At 34.9% G+C, this 24,827-nt stretch overlaps 1 protein-coding gene across 1 annotated transcript in view; it reads right to left on the reverse strand.

Moving 5' to 3' along the window:
- Positions 1 to 24,827, reverse strand: part of WDR70 (WD repeat domain 70) — a 123,143-nt gene that overhangs the window by 70,135 nt on the left and 28,181 nt on the right. The window contains exons 6-9 of the mRNA XM_059492991.1: positions 23,329 to 23,388; positions 18,003 to 18,136; positions 12,756 to 12,909; positions 11,391 to 11,467 (exon numbers count right to left, since the gene is read on the reverse strand). Coding sequence (XP_059348974.1) covers positions 11,391 to 11,467; positions 12,756 to 12,909; positions 18,003 to 18,136; positions 23,329 to 23,388 — 425 coding nt within the window. The remainder of the gene's footprint in view (positions 1 to 11,390; positions 11,468 to 12,755; positions 12,910 to 18,002; positions 18,137 to 23,328; positions 23,389 to 24,827) is intronic.

Consider the following 24,827-nt stretch of genomic DNA (forward strand, 5'->3'; position numbering starts at 1 on the left):
ATAAAATCTGCATTAATTAATTTATAGATAAAGAAGTTTAGAGGAAATAGTTCAGTCTTACGAAATTGCATTAGAAACATGTTGTTTTGATTACATCAGATTATCAGTTTTAAGATCTCTTCCTATTAGCTAGCCCAGTTGATAGATGAGAAATGTCTCACATGTATTTATAAGATTAATCCTTTAAAAGGCAGAAACAAAACTTATTGGAATTAAGAGAAAAAATTTCAAAATATTTTGGAATGTAATTTACTGCTTATAAGTTACTAATGGATACTATACAAAAAGTTATAAAAGGTTTTATTAAATAAACAAGAGAAACTTCTTCCACAAAAACCCATACATAATTTCCATGGTATTCAATCTCACTTGCGAAATGGGATTTATTGGCCTTAAACAGAATTTTCTGAACTGGAAAGTTTTTCAGGCTTTATCATCTTCCAGTGAAACCATGCACCTCTGAAACCAGTATGAGCAGAGAAATGTAACTACAGGTTGTTCCAATTCATTCCATGAAAAATGAAAACCACATCTCTAAACAAGCAACTTAGCAGTGGGATTTTAACTAAAACATATATTTATATAACATGAGGACTCTGATAAGAGAAACAACTTAAAATTACATTACTCAAACAATGAAATTACCTGCAATTCTAAACGTCAAAAATCACAAAGCAAATATTTTTACAGAGTTTTGATATATAGGATATTAAGTATCATTAGTCATTACTGTGTAGCTCTAATACAGAACCAGATTTAAACATTAATCATTGCAATTTAATTTTATTTTCTTAGATATAATGCATATTTTATCTTTGTAAAGAAATGTGCCAAAATAAATCCTTGTCTACTCTACTTCACTTCCTTACTATCAAACAAAAACATTTTAGTTTAGTTTACTAAGTCTATTGTACTTCCCATTATTGCTAGAATAATCAAAGAATTCTGGTCATTTGAATAAGATGCATATCTCATGAGAAAATAGTCCTTTAAACTGAGTTAGTTATAGTTTAAAATTATCACTGAATACGAGAGAAGAAAGGTTCCATCTTTATAAAATAAAAGATGTAATACATTTTTTATGGGAGAAGACAGGAGAGGAAATTGCCAGTGAAAGATACTTGTGGAAAAAAGTCACCACAATGGAAGTATTTGCCCAACAACCTGTATATTACCCTAAACCATGGGAAATTTCTTATCAATTTCACAAATAGCAAATTCCCGTCTTCTTCCCTATCTGATATTAAGCTGAGTTGATAGAAATACCAAAACTTCCAGTTTCCTATAATTCCTATTCTTCCAGAAGTTACCCCACAGACCAGCTAACAGAATTGCACAAAAGTATTCTCTTTTCTCAGTCAAGGTGAGCCAGGACCAGAGAAGATGCAAGAGAAAAGCTTTTCCAGTCTGACTGAAAGGAGTAAGGAAACAAGTTTCAGGGAAGCTTATCCATATGACCCAAGTATAGCACAATACGGGTGAGAAGTGAACTACCATGTGTTCTGGGATAAAAGAAGCAGATACACCCACCAAAACTTCTGCCTTCCCATCTAAGATAAGAACGTTGCAATTGCCTAGCAAAAGCCTCTGAAAAGACTGTCCCTTCTTGCTCTACTCACTGCACAGTTCTAAAATGAGCAAACTCTTCAGGAAGTACTGAGCTACTGTGAACACTTAAATTCTGCGCTTGCTAGATAAATTAATCAATTTTTTAAATGTGTACTTGCTTATGACGCACAAAAATACTTTCAAGTTTCTTGCTGTAGTAAAAAACTTTACCTTGGTAAAACTAAAAATAAATCAATTGACAGAACTGTATTCCTCTATGTTCTATATTAATTCTAAAAATCTTCCTAAACTGTACTATTGTACTAGGAATAAAAGTATCTCATAAAATCTTGAAGAAACATTTTCAAACTTAATGATTTCCCTTTCAATATGGAATATGGCACAGTAAGTGAATGTATATGTGTATACACACCTACAAACATATGCGCTTGAAACAACTGGGCAAGAGTTATTTCTTTTTCTAAGATGAAAGTCCAAGTTATACTACACCTCTGGCAAATTCAATAATCTTGCCATAATGTTATTTGCATTCCCTTTTTAGGTAGTATGATGCAACTAGATATAATTCAGGGTGATCTTTTTGGTGAGTAGGTACTTTGGACCCCAAAGCAGGTCCTACTCTCTATAACATGCAGGTTGTTCTAAGAAATAAATCTAGAAAGTGGAAGCAAAGCCTAAGACAGCAATTAAACATTTTTAAATGATCCCCCAAGTGAAGGTAAAACATCAGTAATTATTTTCAAGCATGCTTTTTCCAATTAGCCTTTAAATCTGTGAAGACAGAAGCAGTGTTGAAGCTTAGGTTGCAACAAAGGTTTGTACAAATATCTTGGTAGTAGCCCTGGCATTGCTATCTTACTGTTCTCAGCAGTTTTCAAAGCTGCAGATGGATCAGTGTTAACTGTGTTTATTACATATAAAATGGTTCAAACACTGAAGGTGTTAGGACTACTAATACTTTTTCAAATCTTGCTTCAATGTTGTACTTTGGGACTTTTAAACAAAACAAGGACAGTCTATGTAACAAGCTTTATCACTGTATTTCTTCAAATACATTATTCAGAAAAATTCTATAAATTCTGCAATTAAGTAAGACAAAATAACTACACTTACACTAAACCACACAAGTCCAAATTTGGCTCTCAACTATGTTTTCATATGCACTGTATTCCTGATATGTAAAAGCATTAAAGAAAAGTAAAAGTATAGCTTAAGTTCTCGAGTTGTCAACAATGCTGTTCCAAGCTTTAGCAGAGTTCAACAAACTCCAGGGTTGTATTCACTTTCAGCGAAATCAGCTTAGGCTGAGCTGCTGTCAACCTGGAGTAAGCAGACAGTATGCAACCTGAAGCTCAGAGTCTATAAATCTAAGGAGAAATGCCATATAATCCTATCTTCACAGCCAGTGGAGCTGTCCTTCACAGTGCACAGCCAAACAGGCTGGAGATACCAGATCTTGTGCACTCCTGAGAACATACTACGTATGCGATCTGAAACAGGTGACTTGGCTCTTAAACTTATGGGGCACAGACTTCAATTAAAGAAAAACAGAATCATCTGGGCTGAAGCTCAAGACAAGCTGAACAACATCATGGGAATAAGTGATTGTTCCATGGGCAATGAAACTAACTGCTGGCCATTTTCAGCAGTGCTATTCCAGACCTGCTCAAATCTCTTTTCTATCAAATTACCAGGCTCAATGTAGTTCTGCGCCTAATAAAGAGCTAGAAAACAGCTGTCATGACAGAGTAGTCATTCGCTGATAGCTCCCACATAAAGAGACTGATACAAGGCAGCTAATAGGAGAAGATGAGACAGCAGGCATTCTAGATGCAAACTTAGTTAACAGGATGGAAATAGTTAACATATGAAGACTGAAAGGTAAGCTGAGATAAAAGTCGTCACGGAACAGCAGTGTTCACTAAGACACAGCAAATTTCAGAAGTCCCTAGTAGTGTCTAGGACACAACAGCCATCCTAAAGAAAAATCATCTGAACAGACATGGTTGCAAACAGCAGATACATGCTATGCAACCTACTCATCCTTCATTAACTGTATTTTGCTGCTCGAAATTACAAAAAAAAGGCACTGATAATATTTACTAAGCAACAATATATGGTTAAAACAAAAGTTAAAAACCATATTCCATACAGCACACTAACTTCATATTTGAAACATGCATTTGACAAAAGACTAAGAATTCAATTGTGCCTTAAATACAAAATTCTATTTCTGAAGATCTGAAGCTACTTCACTGAAATAATTAGAGATAGATCTGCACTGAAGTTGTCCCTAAATAACTTATCACAAAGGTCAATTTGTGATGGCAGTAAATACTCTCTAGGATACCTTTTAGAAAGTAGGAACACTAACTTAACTTACTAGAGGATGAGAGAGGAAAGACTTGTGAGAGGAATGCTCTACAGTAAACCAGCTGTTAATCAACTATAACCCAAGCTGCAATGACAGATCATAAAGTTCACGACTGCTAAATTTCAAGTTTGGCTGCGATTCTGCTTCTAAATGGAAAAAAATACACGAGAGTAAGGACATAGAACACCTGTTGTTGGAACATTTAACATCACTGACCTCTCTTGCTTATTCTTACAGCACTGCCTATCACATTTGAGATAAGAAAACATCCAAATAACAAAAACAACACTATCCATTTCCTCTTCCTTCTTTGTTATTACATAGACATCAACTGATATTTTGGAATAATATAAACAAAGAGTTAGTTATGTCTTAAAACACAGGGTATTTTTAGAGGTCACTCCACTCAGGTGTATTTCCAGAGAATAAAAACTTTTTAAAGATTCCCTAAATTCCAAACCGTTTTTTCCCTTTTAGGCAATGTATAAATGTTGGAATTTCTGTTGCTATCACCCTTAATGCTGTTCTGAACATTTATCCAACATACTGCTGCTAAAATGAAAGATCCTTGCCTTAAGACGAAAGATCCTTATCTTCCAAATAAGCCCAATAATGTGGCAAAGGATCTACAAGAAATGCAAAGACAGTGTTGATCACACACTGTATCTGAACCTTATCTGGAATGGCAAGGAGTACATGCAATGGAAAGGGACTGATCTTTCAGGAATAGTTGTGGCATATTTAAAGTTCTAGGCAATATATAGCCATAAATGAAAAAAGACAGCTTGTGCAAGAAAATGGCTCAAGTTAATATCAATACTGATGAAAACTTTGTGTATAAACTTTTAAAACAGTGAAAGGTTGATTATAACTTAATTAATTAATTAGTCTCAAATTCATTAAAACTGAAATTATCTGTAATGCAAAATTGAGAATTATTGCAGTTCCATGGAGAAGATAATTGCTTTTCTATGTTTGTCTTTTCTTTTAACATAATTTTCTAATTACATGAAACATTGGGAAGCTGAAGCACTGAGAATATCAAAATTTCCACATATGAGAATCTATGCTCAACATTTATTCTCATTTAAAAAATGCACTCAAATAAACACCTACTTTAGTTAAATCTCTAGGCTAGTGTTATTCATTCATATACTTACAGTTAATCACCAGATTACTGACAGAATTGACAACTTTCTTACTTCCTTCTGCAATTAAAAGCCAACAAATGCTTAATAACCTGCAAAACCCCCCAAAAATTATTATTCATCTGCAATCTCAGAGTAATTATACTATTTGTTTAAAATAAGACCAAAAAGAAAACCAAACCTGGCCATAACATGAAAAAAAGAGTATTGTATTACATGTTTCCACAAGCCATCATCTGGAATATTTTCAAGGAAAATAAAATGAAGTGAGCTTGCTGAGATGTGTACGTATCCACTAACAGCTGCATAAGTGGGTAGGAACTTGTACAAGTTAAGAGGAATTTTCAGACTTATTCCATAACTGCTGTGTCTAGGCTGTGACTCATTTCAGGGTTCAAGCTGACCAGCTTCTGTTCTCTCACAGAGGAGTCTGATGGAACTGTGTCATTTTCTTGCGTAGTTTTTCCTGCGTTTAACATTGTGCCCTTGAACAGTTATACAAAACTCACTGAGACTCCCTGCTGGTAACCCATGTATCTGCAGTCTAAAGTAATAAATTTACAAAAAGCCTATTAACTGCACATTAGAATATTTTATCATCAAAACCTACTTGCATTTTTAAAATGCACAGCATATTTGAATGCCATGCATAAGTCACCTAGGTATAAGAAACAGATCACCTCTCAAAATATTTCATTTACAATGGCAATTTTAAGAGCTTTCATTTGCATTACTTTTTAGTTCAGACTACTACTACACTCTTAGTCATGTGAAATCAAAAGAGACTGTCACATACATATAAAGACTATCCCTAAGTGAGTATTTGAGCTATAGCAAGTTAACATCAAAAGAAATATGGATTTAAAATATTTGAAAAGCATTTACTTAAAATATATTTAAAATGTGTCACTTTCATTTGACACAAGACCACTTGCAAATTTTGCTTTTTAACTTCTGTATGCATTATGAAAACTTCTGTTTCAACATACCACCCAGAAAATGCCATTTTCTTTCCTTACTTTATTTTTAAACAGTATGCAGGTGGCAACGATTCAACTAAAGACAGACAGTGCAAATGCTACAGGAATCAGATAAAATACAGTCTACAACTTGCAAATACTCATTCATTTGGTTTATGAATGACTGTTTTCTCTAGAGGAGGTATAAATGCTATCGAGAACCATACAATACAGAATTAGGGTTTAACAGTATATTAACATCCCTCATGTGCTCTCCTCTGTCGTCCTTCAGCCTCAAACCCTGCCATTCAGTGTGCCCCAAGGAGCATGACACACATGCTTCAACCATTATTTTTAGCATCTTCCAAACTCCTGGAGTATTACTGAAAACCCTTAAATCTTTTCTTGCAAGCATATTCAAAAAAAAATTATGGTTTTGGCAACCAGGTTTGGAGTACACAGAACCTCTCCACATAGAAATACTCATCAAGTAAGTAGAGAAGTCACTGTTTAAGAGACAGCTATCACTGTGCTTTACTGTTCTGTGTGATGTCCACCACAGATTAAAACCAGCAAAAGAGAAGATCTTCAGCTTTCCTTCACAGCTGTTAAGAGCATCCCTGGTATCGTCTTCCCACATCTATACAGCATGGCCCTCTAAAGGATCCCTTTTTGGTGCTTAGCGTCAGGTGTATACTCCCCCACACATGCCAGTCATGGCAGTTCCTCTTCTCAATGTGTGGGTTAAATCACAAGTCATAGATACACACATAGTATCAACATTCCCTCTTAAAAGTTTCAGAGCAGTCACTGTACTTAAGGTAATTTACTGTTACGCCAATGTCTAGTAAAAATCTTAGAACAAAACTAATAGTAATTTATGGCAGAATTTCCAGAGCTTGTAATAATTTTATAAAAGATTAGCGGTGCATTCAGAATAAAAGACAAAAAGTAGATGTTTGCACCTTTTCCTCTGATATGCAATACTCTAAAGCTTTTAATTTCTCCTCTTATGGGTATAGATGGTCTTCTTAAATTATGTGAGAGTGTAATATGTCAAGTTCTATTAACATTGAAGCACATTAATGTATCATGTCAAGAATGTCAAAACTGGGTACAGGCAGGTCCCCTGCCTTGTAAAAAGTGTTGGGGCTTTTTGTTTGCTTGGTTTGGTGTTGGTTTGGTTTTGTTTTGTTTTTTGATTTTGGTTTTTTAGTTTGTTTTTTTTTTAACTATAAACATTCATACCAAAAATCTCCATGCACCAGAGCCATGTAAAGCTAGACTGGGCTTTGTCTCACCACTTGCTTGAGAGAAGACCTCAACAAAGAGTTCACTTATTTACGCGAACACCACACAACTCCAGATATAAAAACCATTGCAAAAGTACTGTACCTTGAGAATCCACACACTACATTATCAACAGTAATGCTGCATGAAATTACATCTTAATTATTTACTGTCACTGAATAACATAAAGATATAAGAAACATCTGGCTACATCTGATCATAGGTTCATTTAGCCCTGTATTCAGTCTGGTCATTACAGTTAATTCCCTTCATTTCACCTTACTATCCACAACTGTTATATAAAAGGTATTATAATGCCTATTGCATTTCCTATCAGTTTATAAGCGCTTCTAAACATGTATTTTCTCATCCTTTTTTAAACTTGCCTCCATGTTTTCCTGTGACAACACATTACAGAATAAATCTGAGCAGCACCCAATTTTTCTTTTCTTTTATTAGTTCTAAACTTTACTATATCTACTGTCAAGAATTATCTCTTCGGTTTCAAAGAGGTTTTCAAAAACAACAGTTCCACATTCAGCTCACCTATCATCTTGGACATTTCACAAACTTTGATCACATACTCCCCTACTTAGACCTCTCTTCCCTAGAATAAAGACTGCCAGTCTTTTGGTCTGACCTGAGAAGCCCACAGTCTTCAAAATTCAAGTTTTCTTATAATTATAGTTTTCTTTGCATGCAACATAAACCAAGTTTTATGCCAGTTTTCAACAGTTTCAACAGTTTCATCTTTCAGCCAGCATTTAACCAAGGGCAAATCTATTGGCTTGAACAAAAAAGCCAGCTTTACAAATTGATGAAATACTGTTCTTTAACACCTAACGATCAAGTATAAATACTGGAATAAATGTAAAAAAATTAGACTGACAGACAGATACAGTTATAACATTTAATGACATCCACAACTCATTCTATGCAAAATGTCAAATAAACAGTATTAAATGAAAAAAATCTGGTTTCTAGAATGCTTGGTACAAATTGCGTTTACTTAAAATTCAGAAAACCTGTTTCCTTTAGGCAAAACCAATAAAAGTTTAAATTATATCTTGCTGACACAGACCATTTCCTTCTTTAGATTTAAACTCTCTGCCTTGACACGTAAGTACTCTAATGTTACTCTCCTACACAAAATATTCTCTGAGAATACCATATTAAAGCAATCTTACAGAAGTTATTTTTCCTCATTCAAAAATTACCACCAAAAAGAAGTCAGAAATTCACATGATACTGGTTTAAATAGCTGGTATAATTCCAGCAACTGCTGTCAATTAGAATCATTAAAGTTGGAAAAGATGCTGAAGATCATTGAATTCAACCATTAACCTAAAACTGCCAGATTCCCCACAAATACATATACCTAATCACTTCCAGGAATGGCAATTTCACCCCTTCCCCTGGGCAGCCTGTTCCAATGCCTGACCATCCTTTCAGAGAAGAGTTTTTTTCTAATTTCCGATCTAAACCTACCTTGGTGCAACTTGAGGCCCATTTCCTCTTGCCCTGTCTGTGGTTACCTGGAAGAAGAGATAGACCTACACCTGGCCACACCCTCCTTTCAGGGAGCTGTGGAGAGTGCTACAGTCCCCTCTCCCCAATCTCTTCTTCTCCAGACTTAACCCCAGTTCTCTCAGCTGCTCCTCATCAGACTTGTGCTCCAAATTTAATAATGGAACCTATATTTTCAAAGGTGTGCTACTCACTAACTCAACTCACCTTCACACAACATCATTAATGAAAATAACATTACGGCTTTTATTTATCTCTTTGAATTAATTATGTTTTTGAAACTAACTAGATAGTGCCACGATCAGATGACCTTCCCTACTCAGCCATTTTAGCTCTGTAGGCTTGCTGTGGGTCAGCAGTGCCCGGGCAGCCCCAAGGACAAAGCCCATCCCAGAGCTCCCAGCAGGGCACAGCCAGAGCCCATCCCAGGGCACCCAGCAGGGCACAGCCAGAGCCCATCCCAGAGCTCCCAGCAGGGCACAGCCAGAGCCCAACCCAGAGCTCCCAGCAGGGCACAGCCAGAGCCCATCCCAGAGCTCCCAGCAGGGCACAGCCAGAGCCCAGGGAGGGGATGGGCCTCGCCTGGGTCCTGCTGGGCCCTGCAGGTGGAGAAGGATGGGAAGGTTCTTCCGTGCATCCTGAGGAGGGAATCAGAGCTGGAACCTCCTGTGAGGAGCAGCTGAAGTCTTTGGGCTTGTCCACTTTGGAGAAAAGGAGGTTGAGGTGTGCCCTCACTGCTCTCTGCAGCTTCCTGAGGAGGGGAAGGGCATGGGGAGGTGCTGAGCTCTTCTCCCTGGCATCCAGGGGCAGGATGCATGGGAATGGCTCAGAGCTGTGCCAGGTAAAGTTCAGACAGGACACTAGGAGGCATTTCTTTGCTGATAAGGTGGTTCCAGACCAACACAGGCTTCCTGGAGACACGGTTGATGGGTGATTTTCCTTAACAACAGGCTTTAACTTCTGGACAGCCCTGAACCGGTCAGACAGTTGGATGATCATTCTAGGTCCCTTCCAACTGGAACTATTCTTTTCAATTCTCATTCACAGCTCAAATCTTAAAATGAATTACTGATTAAACTCAAGAGATTTTAGTTTCTGTTACTAAATTCTGTTATTAAATTTCACAGACAGGACAGCATGTTCAAGCCCTGTGGGGCAAATTAAGCAATACAAATTGTTTACTTTCACAGGACATATTCAAATCCTTGAAATACCTGTCACTAGCATGAAGCACAATGCAATCAGTTTAAAATACTTTTGTTGCAATTTCAGCCATGTAGCATCTGTGAAAATGCAATTATGCAGCCATTTATAGTAGTGTTTATCTGGCTTTCTCTTACTTGTCCAGACCATTTTAATTCACAGCAATTCAAGTATCAGCAATGTACTGAGTGCATTTTTGGTATATGAGTTAGGGAATTTGATTAGATGGGAAAAATTAGACAATCTTCATCATTTATGGTATCTTAATTTGTTTTTCATGATGTACAAACTACTCAATCTAAGAAACCCTACTAAAATCTAACTGCATTCAAAATATCAACAAACTGTCTAAAGTACTGACTCTAGCATTTAATAATAATTCCTATTATGGAAGTAGTACCTTCTGCCTAAAATCTGGAACAATATACAGTTTGTTCAAGTGTATTTTTAAAACTTAATTTTTCCATAAAGCACAATGTAGTATTCAGGCTTTTCTCCTTCTGACACAGTCTTATCAGAAACTGTTAATTTTCTCCTTAAAATAATATTTTCATGTACCCATGTAAGTCAGTCCCTTTTAGGGAAAAAAAATGTTATTTAAAGAAATTGATAATTGAAGTCTTCTTTTTACAGTTGACTACTCTACAGATACTTTAGTGGGGAAAATCAATCCTTACTGCCAGTCTACAGTAAAGGAGATTGCATATTTAAAACATCAGTAAAAAATCATTCATGAACCTGCTACTGACAGCTCCAGTAACTTAATTAATGCAGATGTCACGCGACATTTTGCCATTTGATTCTAATCATGGGACATTTTGCCATTTGCCATTTGATTCTAACCACAAAGATCAAGACTGAAGCCACAAAATAATTTCTAACAGTCTCTTTGACACTTGTCAAACAACATCCATCAACATTCAGTTACACCGAAAGTGAAACTTGTAACTTCAAATTGAAATCCTCGATCTTCCTAGTGAATTCAGTTACACTGAGTTTCTCCACAGGAATTATTCTACTCCAAAGGAATATCAGATAAAGTAAAATTTTGTCCAAGAACTTTTGTAAAAAACAATTAACCAACAAATTTCACAAAATATTATTAAAAATTATTTTAAGTTACAGAACTAAAATAAGTCAAACAAAATACATTTATGATCTAGAGGCAAAATTAATATAGTATTTCCTTCCAGATCTCACTATATTAAGTAGTTACTAAAGATTAAAAAGAATTATATTTAAAGTAAATTAAAGCACAGCAAAACACAAGAGCTCAACAAGACTCCCAAAAAAGTGTGAAAGACAGACCTCAATACTTACCCATCATTAGAACACGTCAAAAATTCTTCCTTTATCTTTGGATGCCAGCAGCCTGAATTGAGCATTGCTGTGTGACCCTAAAGAAATAAACACAGAAGTCTTAAAGGGACTTGCAAGCTGTCTTACAAGGTTTTACAACTATTACTCCACATCCTCCAAGTGGAGTCACATGAAAGCTGAGGCACAAATTTGGACCTTTCTAACTGACATCAGGATGATTTAACAGATTGTATGTACTCTATCCATTTCCTCCTTGCTTGTTTTCATCTCTGAATTAGAAAAACCCTTACACTCTTATGCTATTATTTTCTTTTTCCTTTCAGAAACAAGCACAGAATCACACTTCTTTTTCTCTTGGGAGAATTGTAATGCAGAGTAAGGATGAAACAACAGGCATCACTACAGTGACACACAAACTTTTTCAAGAGACAGAAGAATAACAGAACAACGCCAGTGTCAATCTACACTAGCCAAAGACCCTGTTGGAGAAAACTGAGGAAGGAGAATTTTAGAATCAAGAGGGGTATAATCTCAGATGAGTTTTTCATAAAATACTGAAGCTGCAAATTGACTAGTCAGTTGTTTTGCTTTAAGACAAAAAAAGAAGGTGAGTGTTTAATGCAAAGTAAGCAATTGCCATTATGATGACTATGAACATAACTACATTACTGGATATATATTGTCCAGTTGGCTTTATTTCTTTGAGGTACAGGCACATACTCACTCTCTACATTCAAAGAGAAATTTGGAAACTACTCTTGCAATGCTGCAATAACTTCAGTTTGGTTTAGGCACAAATAAGGAGAAAAATACTCAAGTTAATGAGGCAATATAACAAGTATTTTAGCATTTTGACTGTTGGACTACAGTATACTGGAATTTTAGACATTTACAAGAGAAAGAAAATCTAAATTATTTTTAAGCAAACTAGAACTAAAGCAGATGTTATTTGATGGTTTTATATAGGTATAACCAGCCAAAAGAAATAGTCATCTGACAAGAACAGCTTTAGGCAAAACAGCATTAAGCCTAGTATATTTGGCAATATATTTTACAAGAAATAAGTAAATCAATTTTATCATCAGCCTGAGCTTTAGATTTTATCATTACTTTTTAGGCTTAAGCTATTTTAAAAACTGACCTGAATTTAAATAATCTAAGTAAATAGAAGCATTGTATCGAAGTTTGTGAAAATACAAGGGCAAAGTGGTCCAAACACAACCAACTGTGGTTGAAGCACTTCAGAACTATGAATCAACCCTTCTTCATTTGCATTTTTAACTACCATTAAAAACAGACACATTTTTGCTTATTAGTCTTACACTCACAGCATGCAAGCAAACAACCACCAGCCCCTGACTTTACCTTTGTGTTTGTCATATCCACAATGTACTGGTCTCCCTTTATGCACTCCATCACCGGGAAGCCATCTCTGTCAAGAACTTTTGCCTGAGAGTTACCAGAGACAACGAGAATGACATCTCCTGTGCTGCTATACTGCAAAGACTTGATTTGGTGACTACAAAGAAAGAAGAAAGAAAGAAGAAAAAAAAAAAAAGGAGAAATAAACCATTTCAGTTAACATTCCTGTAAACTTACACTAAAACAAAAGTGTCAATGGAAAGAAACCATATTGCAGAAATAACCCTATATCAGAGAGGCAGGAGGCAGAAAGTCTTTTACTAATGGAATAGTTACTAGTTTTTTATTCCACTGTTGTGTGAATTGTGTTTCTTTTAACCACACATAGCTTATCAAACACATAAAATGTCATTTCTGGCAAACATATTTCTTTAAGAATGCTATTATAACTCCAATGGAAAAATAGTATGTGTCAGATTTAACTAGCTAGAGATGAAAATTCTTTTTCATCTTCCCAAAAGTAGAATGTGGAATTACAGTAATCTGTAAATTACTGTAACGGGATGTTGTAGTCATACATAAAACTTCATTGTACCTCACATACCAGGATATTAGTCATAGGTCAGCATTCCTGCATCTTTTTTTGTGGTCGGGGCTTTAATTTCATCAAACTTCAAGATAAAGTTAAATAATACCATTAGCCCTGGAAACATGACAATAGATAACCATCTGTCTAGTTTACTATGTCTTAGGTGACTGTTCATTTGTTTTAACAGTGTTCTCACATACATGTTCCATTGATTGAGAAAACCTGCGGCAGAAACCATGAAATAATAATACCAAGATGACAAAGATGAACTGAAAGTGCAAAGCTGACTGATGAATGAAAAGCCCAATTCCAGCTTCAGCATATTCTCCCAGCATCTTGAATTATGAAAAAATTTCATGGCTCTTGCTCTATCTGAAGAAGATATCCCTTTGATTCCCTATACTTCATTATAAGGATAGCCAAGAATGCTAAGCAATCTATCCACTTCACACCTGCCAGAGTTTATATCCCAGCACATTAATAGAATGTGCGAAGTAACATTACTTTATATTAATACTTCTTTACTTTACAAAGTAACATTACTTTACATTAATACACCTTTGCCTCTAGATTAATCTCAAGTACAAGACTGGAACACATTTGCCAGCTAGATTTGGATTCTCATGGCATCCAAAGTATTCTCGAAGAAATCTTCTTATTGCTTAAGAACATTACTATGTGCATTCAAATCCTAGCACCTTTCAGGAAACTTTAACACTATTTAACACTATCTTTTAACATTATTTCCCATTAATGAAGTTAACACTCAGATGACCAAAAAAACCAAGTGTGGAACTTCTAACTTAATATTTCAGCATTTCAGTTCTTATACAGTAGTGACTTCACATAATTTTCTCAGCACTAACTATTATCTATTATATCTGTCCTCAAACCATGAGTTACTACATGAAACACTTAAAATATTGTAATACTTACTTTAAAAGTTCTTCATTGATTAAAGTAATGTAAACTAAGCTTATTCAAAAAATGTCTGGCAAAACTGATTACATTTCAATTCAAAAGCTAAAAATTGCTTCAAGCACCCTATTATGTAATACCAACTGGCAGCCAAATTGGACTGAGTATTATAAGCTGACTTTTAATAGAAAGGAGACATTCAAATCTGTGAATTTCCAAAATAGATCACAGTCAATGTCTGAATAAACATTCTGATCCTCAAGAGAAAAAAATGGATACTTTTTTAGAAAATAAGATGGCGAGCTACATTAAGCTCAGAGGAAGCACTGAAAGAAATTACAGGAAACCCACAAGAGAAATAATATCTGAAGGCTAGAATATTCTCTGCAGACAGCTGATAAACCTAGACTACAGAATGCATCAGATTCAGTTTTTGTAGAACAAACACCTTAGGAATTAAAATTTTTTTCTCAGTTGTACTTCCAAGCTCTCTTGTCCAATCATATGATTCACACAAAATATTCCTAAGCCCCACCTGAGTACTATATACAGAATGCAGTACTCATTAAGTTATGTGTCTCATACTCTAATGCTGAAACCAGCAAAAGAAACAGCCAACATCTCCAAAGCACTATTCTGCACTTATCACTGTTGAAATGTAAAATTAAAAAGTAAACATTTCAAAACTAGTCTAAAACATATTTCACTTGATGCATGAAAAGGATCTGACCACTACGTAATAACAAACAGCTCAGAGGTAAAATCTGATTTCTGAAAGAATCCACAATACATAAATGGTCACAGAGTCTTCCGAAAAAATAAAAACAACCTGTTTTCAGACACCAAAATACTAAAAGTCAAACTACAGGCATTAATGCTATTAACACTGCAGTGTTCATAACTCAAACAATGTCATTTCATTTCTTCTTAGTATTTCTTTATCAGCATGTCTGAACAAAGTTTTCATTTGTCTTAAAATTTCTCCCAGTAAGGAAAGCAACTGATTTTACAGCAACTAGCACAATGAAACATAACAAATAATTTATCAAATCAGACATGTGAAAATATTAGCTTTAGGGAAAAGATTTCCATGACTTTTACCTAATGACACAAAAACCTAAACCCATACCTTCTTCACTGTGCAATGTGACTTCTAAAACCATGTCAAAAAATTGCTTCTATAAGTTGAGTATTTGCAAAGTCTCAGAAGTTACCACTTTTCTGATGTTTACTGGAACATGACCAAAAGTGAGGCTCTACAAAGGCAGTTCTTTAGGAAAACATTTTTGGTTCTTATTAATGTTATAGCAAAAGTCTTGGGAAACTTATAAAAACAGTTCTTTTTAATAGCATTAATATGAATAAATTTGGTTTAAAACTGCCAAATGTGCACAGCACTTTGTACCAGGACCTGCAGAACAGAGCTATATACATGGGTAGAATCATGACACACAAATATTTCCTACACACATAAAAGCTTTGCCTTACACTTCCTTTTGGCTTTAACACTAAGGTATGGCTTGAAAGTACTAGATTTTTGTCAGGCTGGAGGTTTTTTTTCAGTTTACATCACAAATCCAAGGAGAAATTAAGAGAGTAACCTGATATTATGCTACAAAATGGAGCCTTGACAATATAGAATTGATCTCAGGCTCCTTCATTTTTAAAATGAAATTAAATTTATGGCTCCAGATCTGGATTTCTGCTAACACCTAATGTTTCCATACCAGAACTCCTCAGAATTCTTTGAAATTCAAGTCTGTGAATGCTAATAGCCCTTCAATAATAAACTTCAGAGTGAAAAAGTAATATAAGAACATATATACACCTGGACACAACTTATATAATATTCCTCATAGTGTTCACCACCTTGTTTCAATGTAAGCATGAAAGAACTTGAAGTTGAATCTTTTTACCAGACAGAGATATAGTTCCAGTTTTATGTTTAGAAAAAGACAGAGAAGTTATATTTGAATAATAAGTTTTTTGAGCCCCCAAAATTATTTCATGGGACTTGCACCATAAATGTAATTTCCAAACTTCACACCAGTCAAGTCTATTTTTAATATTACTTCATGTTTATGTTTTAATTACTTTATTTATACATCAATGTACTCAAATCACAAGGATTTCACAAAGAACATTTATATAAAAATCCTTGTAACACACTAAATTAACAGTGTCAAGAATAACAAGAATTTTAAGTTTATATTTTACAATTAGTTTTTTCCTAAAAGGAGCTTACCAATTTATCTGCAAGCTATGCCTGAAATAGAGCATTAACATATATTCTACTTGTGATTTTTCTACAATATTTATGTTTTACACCATTAATAGTAACTACTACTAAATTTGAATGCACTCTTCTGCTCAACTTGAAAATGCTTCATTAAAATAATTTCCCATGGTGGGAGTAAAGACAGACAGCTCTTTCTGCTCAGTGATACCAGAGGAAGGATAATACCAATTATATCCTGCTAACTAATCATGTAAATGAAACTCATGCCAGAAATGTCTGAACATGTCACTTTACATGTGAAAACATTTACTTTTTTAAAATTTTATTTATTTATTTATACATTCATTCTTAAGTGGCATGTTTACTTAGTTATGTTTTCAAAGTAAACGTATCATTTGTCAGCTTACTATAAGAAGTCAAGGTCTGTCTAAGAGATTGGAATTGCATAATGCATTAAAGCACACTTTTTCACACTTCAGACCAACAGCAGAATCCCTTTCTATTTTGCTCCTGTTAAGGATAACAGTACTAACTTCTCATCTTTCATTATCTAGATTTTTGGCATATCTGTAGTCAATTATATGCATTCTAGCCTTCCAAATGGACCAAAACTCAACTGCAGATTTTTAAGATAATAATGATTAAAAATAGACATTCTAAGTACTACTTACTCTGTGTATAATAAAATTCAATCTCTTTTTTAATCACACAGAAGTGCCTTATAAACTGTACCACATAAGCCAGACATCAGAAAGTACCTTGCTAAAACCACTGTGCTTTATTTTATGCAATATATTTTTCAGAAAGCTCAGTGTGCACTACTGTTGAAGTAGTTCTTTATTGCAGTTCTCTGGAATAATTAAATGAACTCACTTCACTTACTTTTTTAATTACCAGTGAACAATGTGGATAGTATGGAAAATAACTCTCTAAAAATGGTTCCTGCATTTTCTTTTCAATTTGTATATATAGAAACATAGAAATATTTTTTTCTTTAAAAAAGACAGTATTTCACACTATGTTGTTATTCAGCAATCACTGCAATGCAAAGGACCAATGGTTTCTGAAACAGAGGACTTCATGAAAATTAAATTAATTGCCCTTCCCTTCAGAAATCCTGGCAGGAACTAGAGAGGCTGCCCACAAAGGGGTCAATTGTTTTAACTTGCTTCTTCTCTTAATTAGTTTTATGTAAGCAGAATATATATAGAAAGTGTATTCTAATAACGTCAGTTACACCTATGATAGTCAATTTGTCTTTGAGAGGTTCCTTTTCTGATGTGCTGTTAACAATTGCATTGGCAAATCCACCTGTAGCTTTCTAAAAGGGGAAAAGATGCAAGTCCCTGCAAAAAGCAGAAAAAGAAATAAGCAGCCAAGTTCTTAGGTTCACATTCCTTGGTATTCAAGAGCCTTTTAAACAAGCTTTCTTCCAAGGCTTTTGTGCATTCTACCAGGAGCTTAACATGAAACGTAAAGTGCAAAAGGCAGCCTTTGCACCTACCATTCACAAGGCTGGAGTGACCGAAAAGCTTGGAGAGAGGCATCCATTCCAGCAAAATCCCAAAATTTTACATCATAATCATATCCACCAGTTATCAAACGAGCACCTGAAGGATCCAATCCCAAAGCAGAAACCTGCAAAGAAAAAAAAATTATAATAATTCAAGCTTTTTTATTTTTTCCACAATTCTTCAGGGTGTCACCAAAATATAAAATGTTACTGTTAAGAAAAAAACAAACTCAAGCCTCAAACAACACAGACCACTTGTTTCTTCCTAAAATATCTTAGCTATATTCCCATTTTGAAATTTCACTACCTTGAATAAAGTGTTAAAGTACTTCTGAAGTAGTAGTAAGAATGGAAGTAACAATTACATCATCTGAATAAACCACTGAAGAGAGCTGAGAAAAAAATAGTTTACAGTGTTTACTTCCTAATCATCTCATTGCAAAATGTGGCTAAGTGTTTCTATGAAGAAAATTGTACTGTAGACTTCTATCAAAAGTACAAACAGTATTTCCAGCAAGATAACAAAATGGTATTTAACATTCACCAGTTTAAGATTCTAAGTTTATTTAAGACAGCTCTTGTGCATACAAACATTGCTTAGTTAAATTTGTCTTCTGAAAAAGGAAAAGAAGAATAAAATGGGGTATAAAATTGATTTTTTTTAAAATCTCAGATTTAAATATATAATACTGTAACAAAACAGGTCAAAATAACTTCTTAAAACCAATTTCTTTTATATACAAAACCAGCTTCTCAGAGGTACTAGAAATTCTGAGGAAAGAATACTTATGCTTATTATTCTCACATGTTATTCTCAAATTGCAGATCAAGTAAAATGGAAATTTTACTGAAAATCTATTTTAATTCTCTATTTGAAGAATGGTAATGTTCTATAGTACAATAAATAGTATTTCATATACTAAAACAAATCTCTACATGGAGAAATAAGGTAACAGTAGGCATTTCACTAGAAATTAAATAATTATTTAAAATCATTAACCTTCAAAATTATTTCTTTTCCTTTCACATTTGTAAAAATATCATATTTACTACTACAGTTTCAAATATTAATGTAAGATTAGCTGGACAATATGCTAAATTAATTTAGATATCAAGAGATTAATTCTCAAAAAATTAAGTTATCTACGTAAGAGAATGATGAAAAGTTATATCAAAAAACATAAAACTAGAGTACTTTTGGAATTACTCAAAATTACACCTAATATGAAATGTTAAAATGCCTGAAGAAGTTTTCATTAAAAGACAAAATTCATATGGAATTCATGCTTACGATTTAATGGAGCCCATGGGTAAAACCTAGACAATAACCAGCTGATTACTTTAAAAAAAAAAAAAAACAAAACAAAAACATGGGTCATCCCACATTTATAAGATCATACTGAAAAACCCTTTCAGTAAGAAGAAAGATAGTCTCCAAGATAATAAATAGTAGTACTAGTACTCGTACTAGTAGTAGCAATGATAATGGTAACGATGATGATGATGATAATGATAACATTCTATAAAATGTCAGGAAAAGCATTTGAAGCGATAAACCAGAAAGTTCTAAAGGAAAAAGAATTCACCAAGAACATTTGACTTACACAAAACCATGGGGGAAAAAACCCCAAACAAACAAAAACACTGTATACAGAATAAAAAGCAAAAAACTCTTCATTTCTGAGTGGAGGGTAACACCTGAGAACAATGTCATGACTACAAGTTTGCAAAACCTAATTTCTTTGGGGAAGAAAAGAACTCAGGGAATTACTTTCAGATGTCTAAATCAGTATTAAAAATTCTAGATATGGATGTACAAAAATACCAAGAATTTTACACAGAAGATGCTTACCTATATGTATCTTCTTTACACATATACATGAGAAGTACTGACAGGAACAATGATTTAATGCAGACACATAGTAATACCATAAAAAAAACTTGTCTCAAACATATATCAGTCTACTACTGTACTTTTTTTTCAAAGCTTTAGTATACATCTATATACACTGTGTTATGGACACTTTTAAAACTTATGTAAATTGTTGAATAGTTCCCACAGAAAATATTTTAAAGCATGGAAACAAGTTCAGGAAAAAAGTAACCTACAGAAAACAATTGTCCCAATAAAACAGCCTGTATGAATGAAATTTATTCTTTAAGATGGACAATTTGGTTCCCTAGAATTTAGACTTCCTTACATGAATTAGTATGAGCTTCTTTTGAGTTTTGTTTTTCCAGTTTCATGGAGAAAAAGTTCACTTAGCAATTCCTTATCTTATCAAAGACTCATTTTTAGTCATCTTCTCTTTCAGGTTCCCACTGCTGCTGACCAGCTCTGTGCTGGACACTTTTTAAGCATCACCTCCTAAGGCAGGAACAGGCTATTCCCCTGTGGGAATGCTGGAAATCAAGCAGGTGAGGCAGAAGCCTGGCTTGGCTGAGCAGGGATCTTCTCTATGAAATAAGGCAAAAAAAAAGGTATATGCCCAGTGGAAGCGAAGTCAGGTGACATAGGAAGAACACAGAGATGCTGCTTACTACTGCAGGGAGAAAATCTGTGCGGGCAAAGCTCAGTTGGAGTTGGAGCTGCCCAGAACCATGGGGGAGAACTTTTTTTTTTTCCAAGAATATTAATGCTTAAAGGTAGTGCAGAAATAATATCAGCCCATTACAGGATAAGGATGCACACTTCACGAAGAGGTCAGAGACAAGGCAGATGTTTAAAGCTTTCTTTGCCTCTGTCTTTTGACAGGGAGGGTCAAAACCATGAAAAATATCCCAGCAAATCCTGAAATTGAGCAGGATCTGCTGCCCCAAGTGGATCCCTACATCAGGCTATGAAGCCTCGTAAGATTCATCTGAGAATCCTCAAATAGCTAGCTGATGTTATTCCAAAGCCTTTCTTGATAACTTTCAGGTAGTCTTGGGAACTTGGAGAGGTCAAAGCTGACTGGAAACTGACAAAAGTGGTCCCAGTTTTCAACAAGGACAAGAAGAAGGACAACGCTATCATCAGTCACCACCAGCATGGCCTCATGAGAGGGAAGTCTTACTTATCAAACCTGATTTCCTTTTAAAACAAAGTAAGCCATCTAGTTAATCAATGGATGCCACTTGATGTGATCTTTTTGGATATAAGTAAATCTTACATCTCTCACAGAGATGTAATCCGGCATCTCACAGAGTCCTTCTTGATGAAATGCATTAGGAAAAGGTCCTTCACCCAGAGGGTGGCTGGGCACTGGAAAAGGCTCCCCATGGAAGCTGTCACAGCAGTTCACAGAGTTCAAGAACTGTCTGGACAATGCTCTTGGGTACATGGTGTGACTCTTGGGAATGGTGCTGTGCAGGGCCAGGAGGTGAACTTGTTCATCTTTGTGAGTCTCTTTCCAACTCAGAAAAGTCTGTGATTCTGTAACACAACTGCCTCACAGTATTTCAAATATACAATGCCCTAGTATAGCCAAGTGTCTGAAAATAGTACTTTCAAGAAAACCAAGATGTGGCAGAAACGATGATACTATTCACCAGGCAACTGACACCTCCTTAATCTAAATGTTCTGCTGTAATTCAGGGGCATTCACTTGCAGAAATCTTTTAAAATGTGAAATCTCTTACATGTTTCTAAAAAGAATATACCCCTTTTACAACTTAAATGGAAATTCTGAACCCTAGCCATTTCATTAATGATTTCTGACATGCAGAAAACTGGGCATATCCAGATTAATCAGAATACTCAAGTGTTCTATTCAGTAACTTCTATATGAGGAAGCAGTTGTGAAATGAGATATTAGAAAGCATATATTTCATATTCTTTCTCATACCCACCTATATATCAAAAGTATAATGAGAAATAAAAAATATATATGAACATTGGGAACAGTAATTCCTATTACAGTGTACAAGCAATACAACTGGGAAATTAATCAGTTTTCTGGGAAGACTCTCTAGCTTGGGAAATCTTTCCTGAGATTTCTCAGCTGCACAGGAATAGAGTCATCATCAAATCCACATTCACTAGATTGAAGAGGTACAGATGGGATATATAAGCTTAGCTGAAGTACAGTACACTGTATGAACATAATGAGAAGACTGTAGAAACATTAGGGCAAAACACCAAAATCAAGATATGAAGTTACTCCCATCTTTATGTGTCTAAGATCAGGGGTAAATGGTTTCACTGTTCTAAAACAAACAAAAAAAAAAAAAAACCAAAAAGACAGCCCTTCTACAGAAGAGATATTTTTTTCATTATGTTTAATTTACTGCGTCCAGTCTAATCCAACTGTGCTATATATATCCCACATTACAATTCACCTCTGTTCAAGGTGATGACAGCTGCATTCTCCTGCAGTCAAAATATCTCAGAAGCCTTCCAGAACTGTAACTTCCACTTTACAAGGTCTTTTAGTTAAAAATAACATGAGCTTACTCTTTAAGAAGCCATGAAAAGATTTACTGGTTTAATATAGAAAAAAATAAATTAAAAAAAAATTGCCTAACAAAGTTTGTTAGGACGTGTATTCAAGCAACATACTGCAGAAGCAGGTGGTGTCACATGTAAAACGGGAAACTGATTTGCACTAGTACACTACTCTGCGAAACCTAGTGTCCATATAAATTAATGTGCAGAGCAGTTGCGTGCACTGTGTGTAGAAAAATCCATTCTATTTTGTTTAGTGTTGTGCAATGCATCTTTTACAGGTCAATCAGCCCACAAAAAACAATTGAATTTATATTGGAAGATGTGATTATACAGAGGTAGAAATATATAGAGCAAAGAAAGATGCTTCCAGGTTTGATTGTGGTTCTTTCAAAGAAAGCAAAGGAGCAGTAGTGAAGATAAAAACTAGAAAAGATGCAGTGAAAGACAAGGAAGAACAAGATCTCAAGAAATTGAGAATGGTGTATAAAAGGCACTAAAAGATTGAAGTAAAATGAAGTATTTGGCTGCAAAGAAATATTTGGCAATAACATGCTCCTTTAAACCCATGACCAAAGAAAGGTCTAGATTAGATCAATGTCTACATATTAGCAAGGTCTATCCTAGAAGAAAAACTCTAACAATTACAGAGAACATACTTGATGAAAATGAGACTACAGTTGAGTCAAATGGAGCCATATTTAGGTTATTATAAGAAATTGAAGAGGTAGTCATGAAACACACTTTCAATTGCACTAAGAAAAGAGATCAACTAAAATAAATCAAGGAAAAATATGCTTCTTGAACTTTAGCTGATAAGTATTTGTTATCCTATTTCACAGATTGTCAGAGTTCTAAAAAGTATGAAGAGTTGAAAACGTCATCACTTACTGTCTTTGTTCCATGCTGGAGTGTAATTTCATGAGAATCTGGGATTTTCTTGACAGGATTCTGGAAAAAAAGAAAATTCACCTCTGTGAAAACAGTGCTATCCCAAAAAAACACACTAATGCAATATATATGTAAAAGTAAGAAGTCTTCCATCACACCAGTTGTAACATGAGGAGAAGAAATGGAAAAATCATAAACCAGAGACTGATTTCACATTTTTATTTGCATGAATAGATTCCCAAAAATATTATAAATAATTGTTTTGAAAATATGACACCATCTTAAGACTAAAACACAAAAATATTTTCTTTTTTTTTTTCTCTTCGGAAGATATTAGTTCACACAGACAGAAATGTAATGGAAGTACTCAAGTATTTTTGAACAACTTTCTACAAAGGTCATGTGAATCATTACCCTCAAAATGCTTCTTTATCCAGTTTCTTAAAGCAGACACTATCTACCCTCTTGATATCTGACATCTTTGCTATAATTTTCTGTCACCAAGTATGATTTTAAAGTAATGTTAGGCACATTTTATACTACACTCCTGTCTTATCCATCTCTGCCAATCCCTTCACTATTTTTCATGCTTCACAGAAATATCTTTTATCTTGTTTATCAGTTCCATCTTCTATTTCTCTGATAAAACTGAAACTTTCATTATCTTTGATTTAACCACACCTACCCTTCTTCTAACTTTACTTAAACTACAAGGGAATACACTTAGATTAGACATTATTCTTTACTTTGAGGGTTCTTAGGCACTGCCACAGGTTGCCCAAAGAAGCTGTGGATGTTTCATTCCTGGAAATGTTCCAGGTCATGCTGGATGATGCTCTGAGCGACTCGGTCTAGTGGAAGGTGCTTCTGCCCATGGCAGGGGGGTTGAAATGAGATGGGGGAGGGCATGGAGGCTGTGCATGTGCTTTCACAATTTGTCTTCTGGAGCAACCACTTTGCTCACTGAAGCCCAACTGGGAAGCGGCAAGACATCCCCTGCCAACAGGAAGTAGAAAATAAATCCTCTGCTTTCCCTTGTTTCCATGTTCAGACTTCACTTTTACTTCATTAAGCTGCCTTTATCTCGATCCCTGTAATTTTTCTCCATCTTCCTCTCTTCTCCTGCTCCATCCTGCTGAGGATGGAGTGATAAAGCAGCTTGGTGGGCCGCCAGCCAAGGTCAGCCCACCAAAAGGTAACAGTAAATGTCTACCAATAACTACACCACGCCCTAAAAGGCATAGCCCACATGGAACCAAGTGACACTTTTCACAGATTCTGTGGTTTAGAGGCTGAGAAACAGTTGTAGCTCAAAACTCCCAAACAAAGCTATGATTATGAAAATGAGTTTATTGTTCAACACACACTATAAAGCACAAAAAGGTATAATTATAATACAAGTTAAGTTTTCAATGCTCCGTCATTCCCTACACTATAAACTAATATTCGTTGTTCTTGGAATGCAAAAAACTGCTCAACAGCCATTGCCGGCACTTGTC

Source organism: Ammospiza nelsoni, chromosome Z (genome assembly GCF_027579445.1).
Source record: "Ammospiza nelsoni isolate bAmmNel1 chromosome Z, bAmmNel1.pri, whole genome shotgun sequence".
NCBI classification, from domain to species: Eukaryota; Metazoa; Chordata; class Aves; order Passeriformes; family Passerellidae; genus Ammospiza; species Ammospiza nelsoni.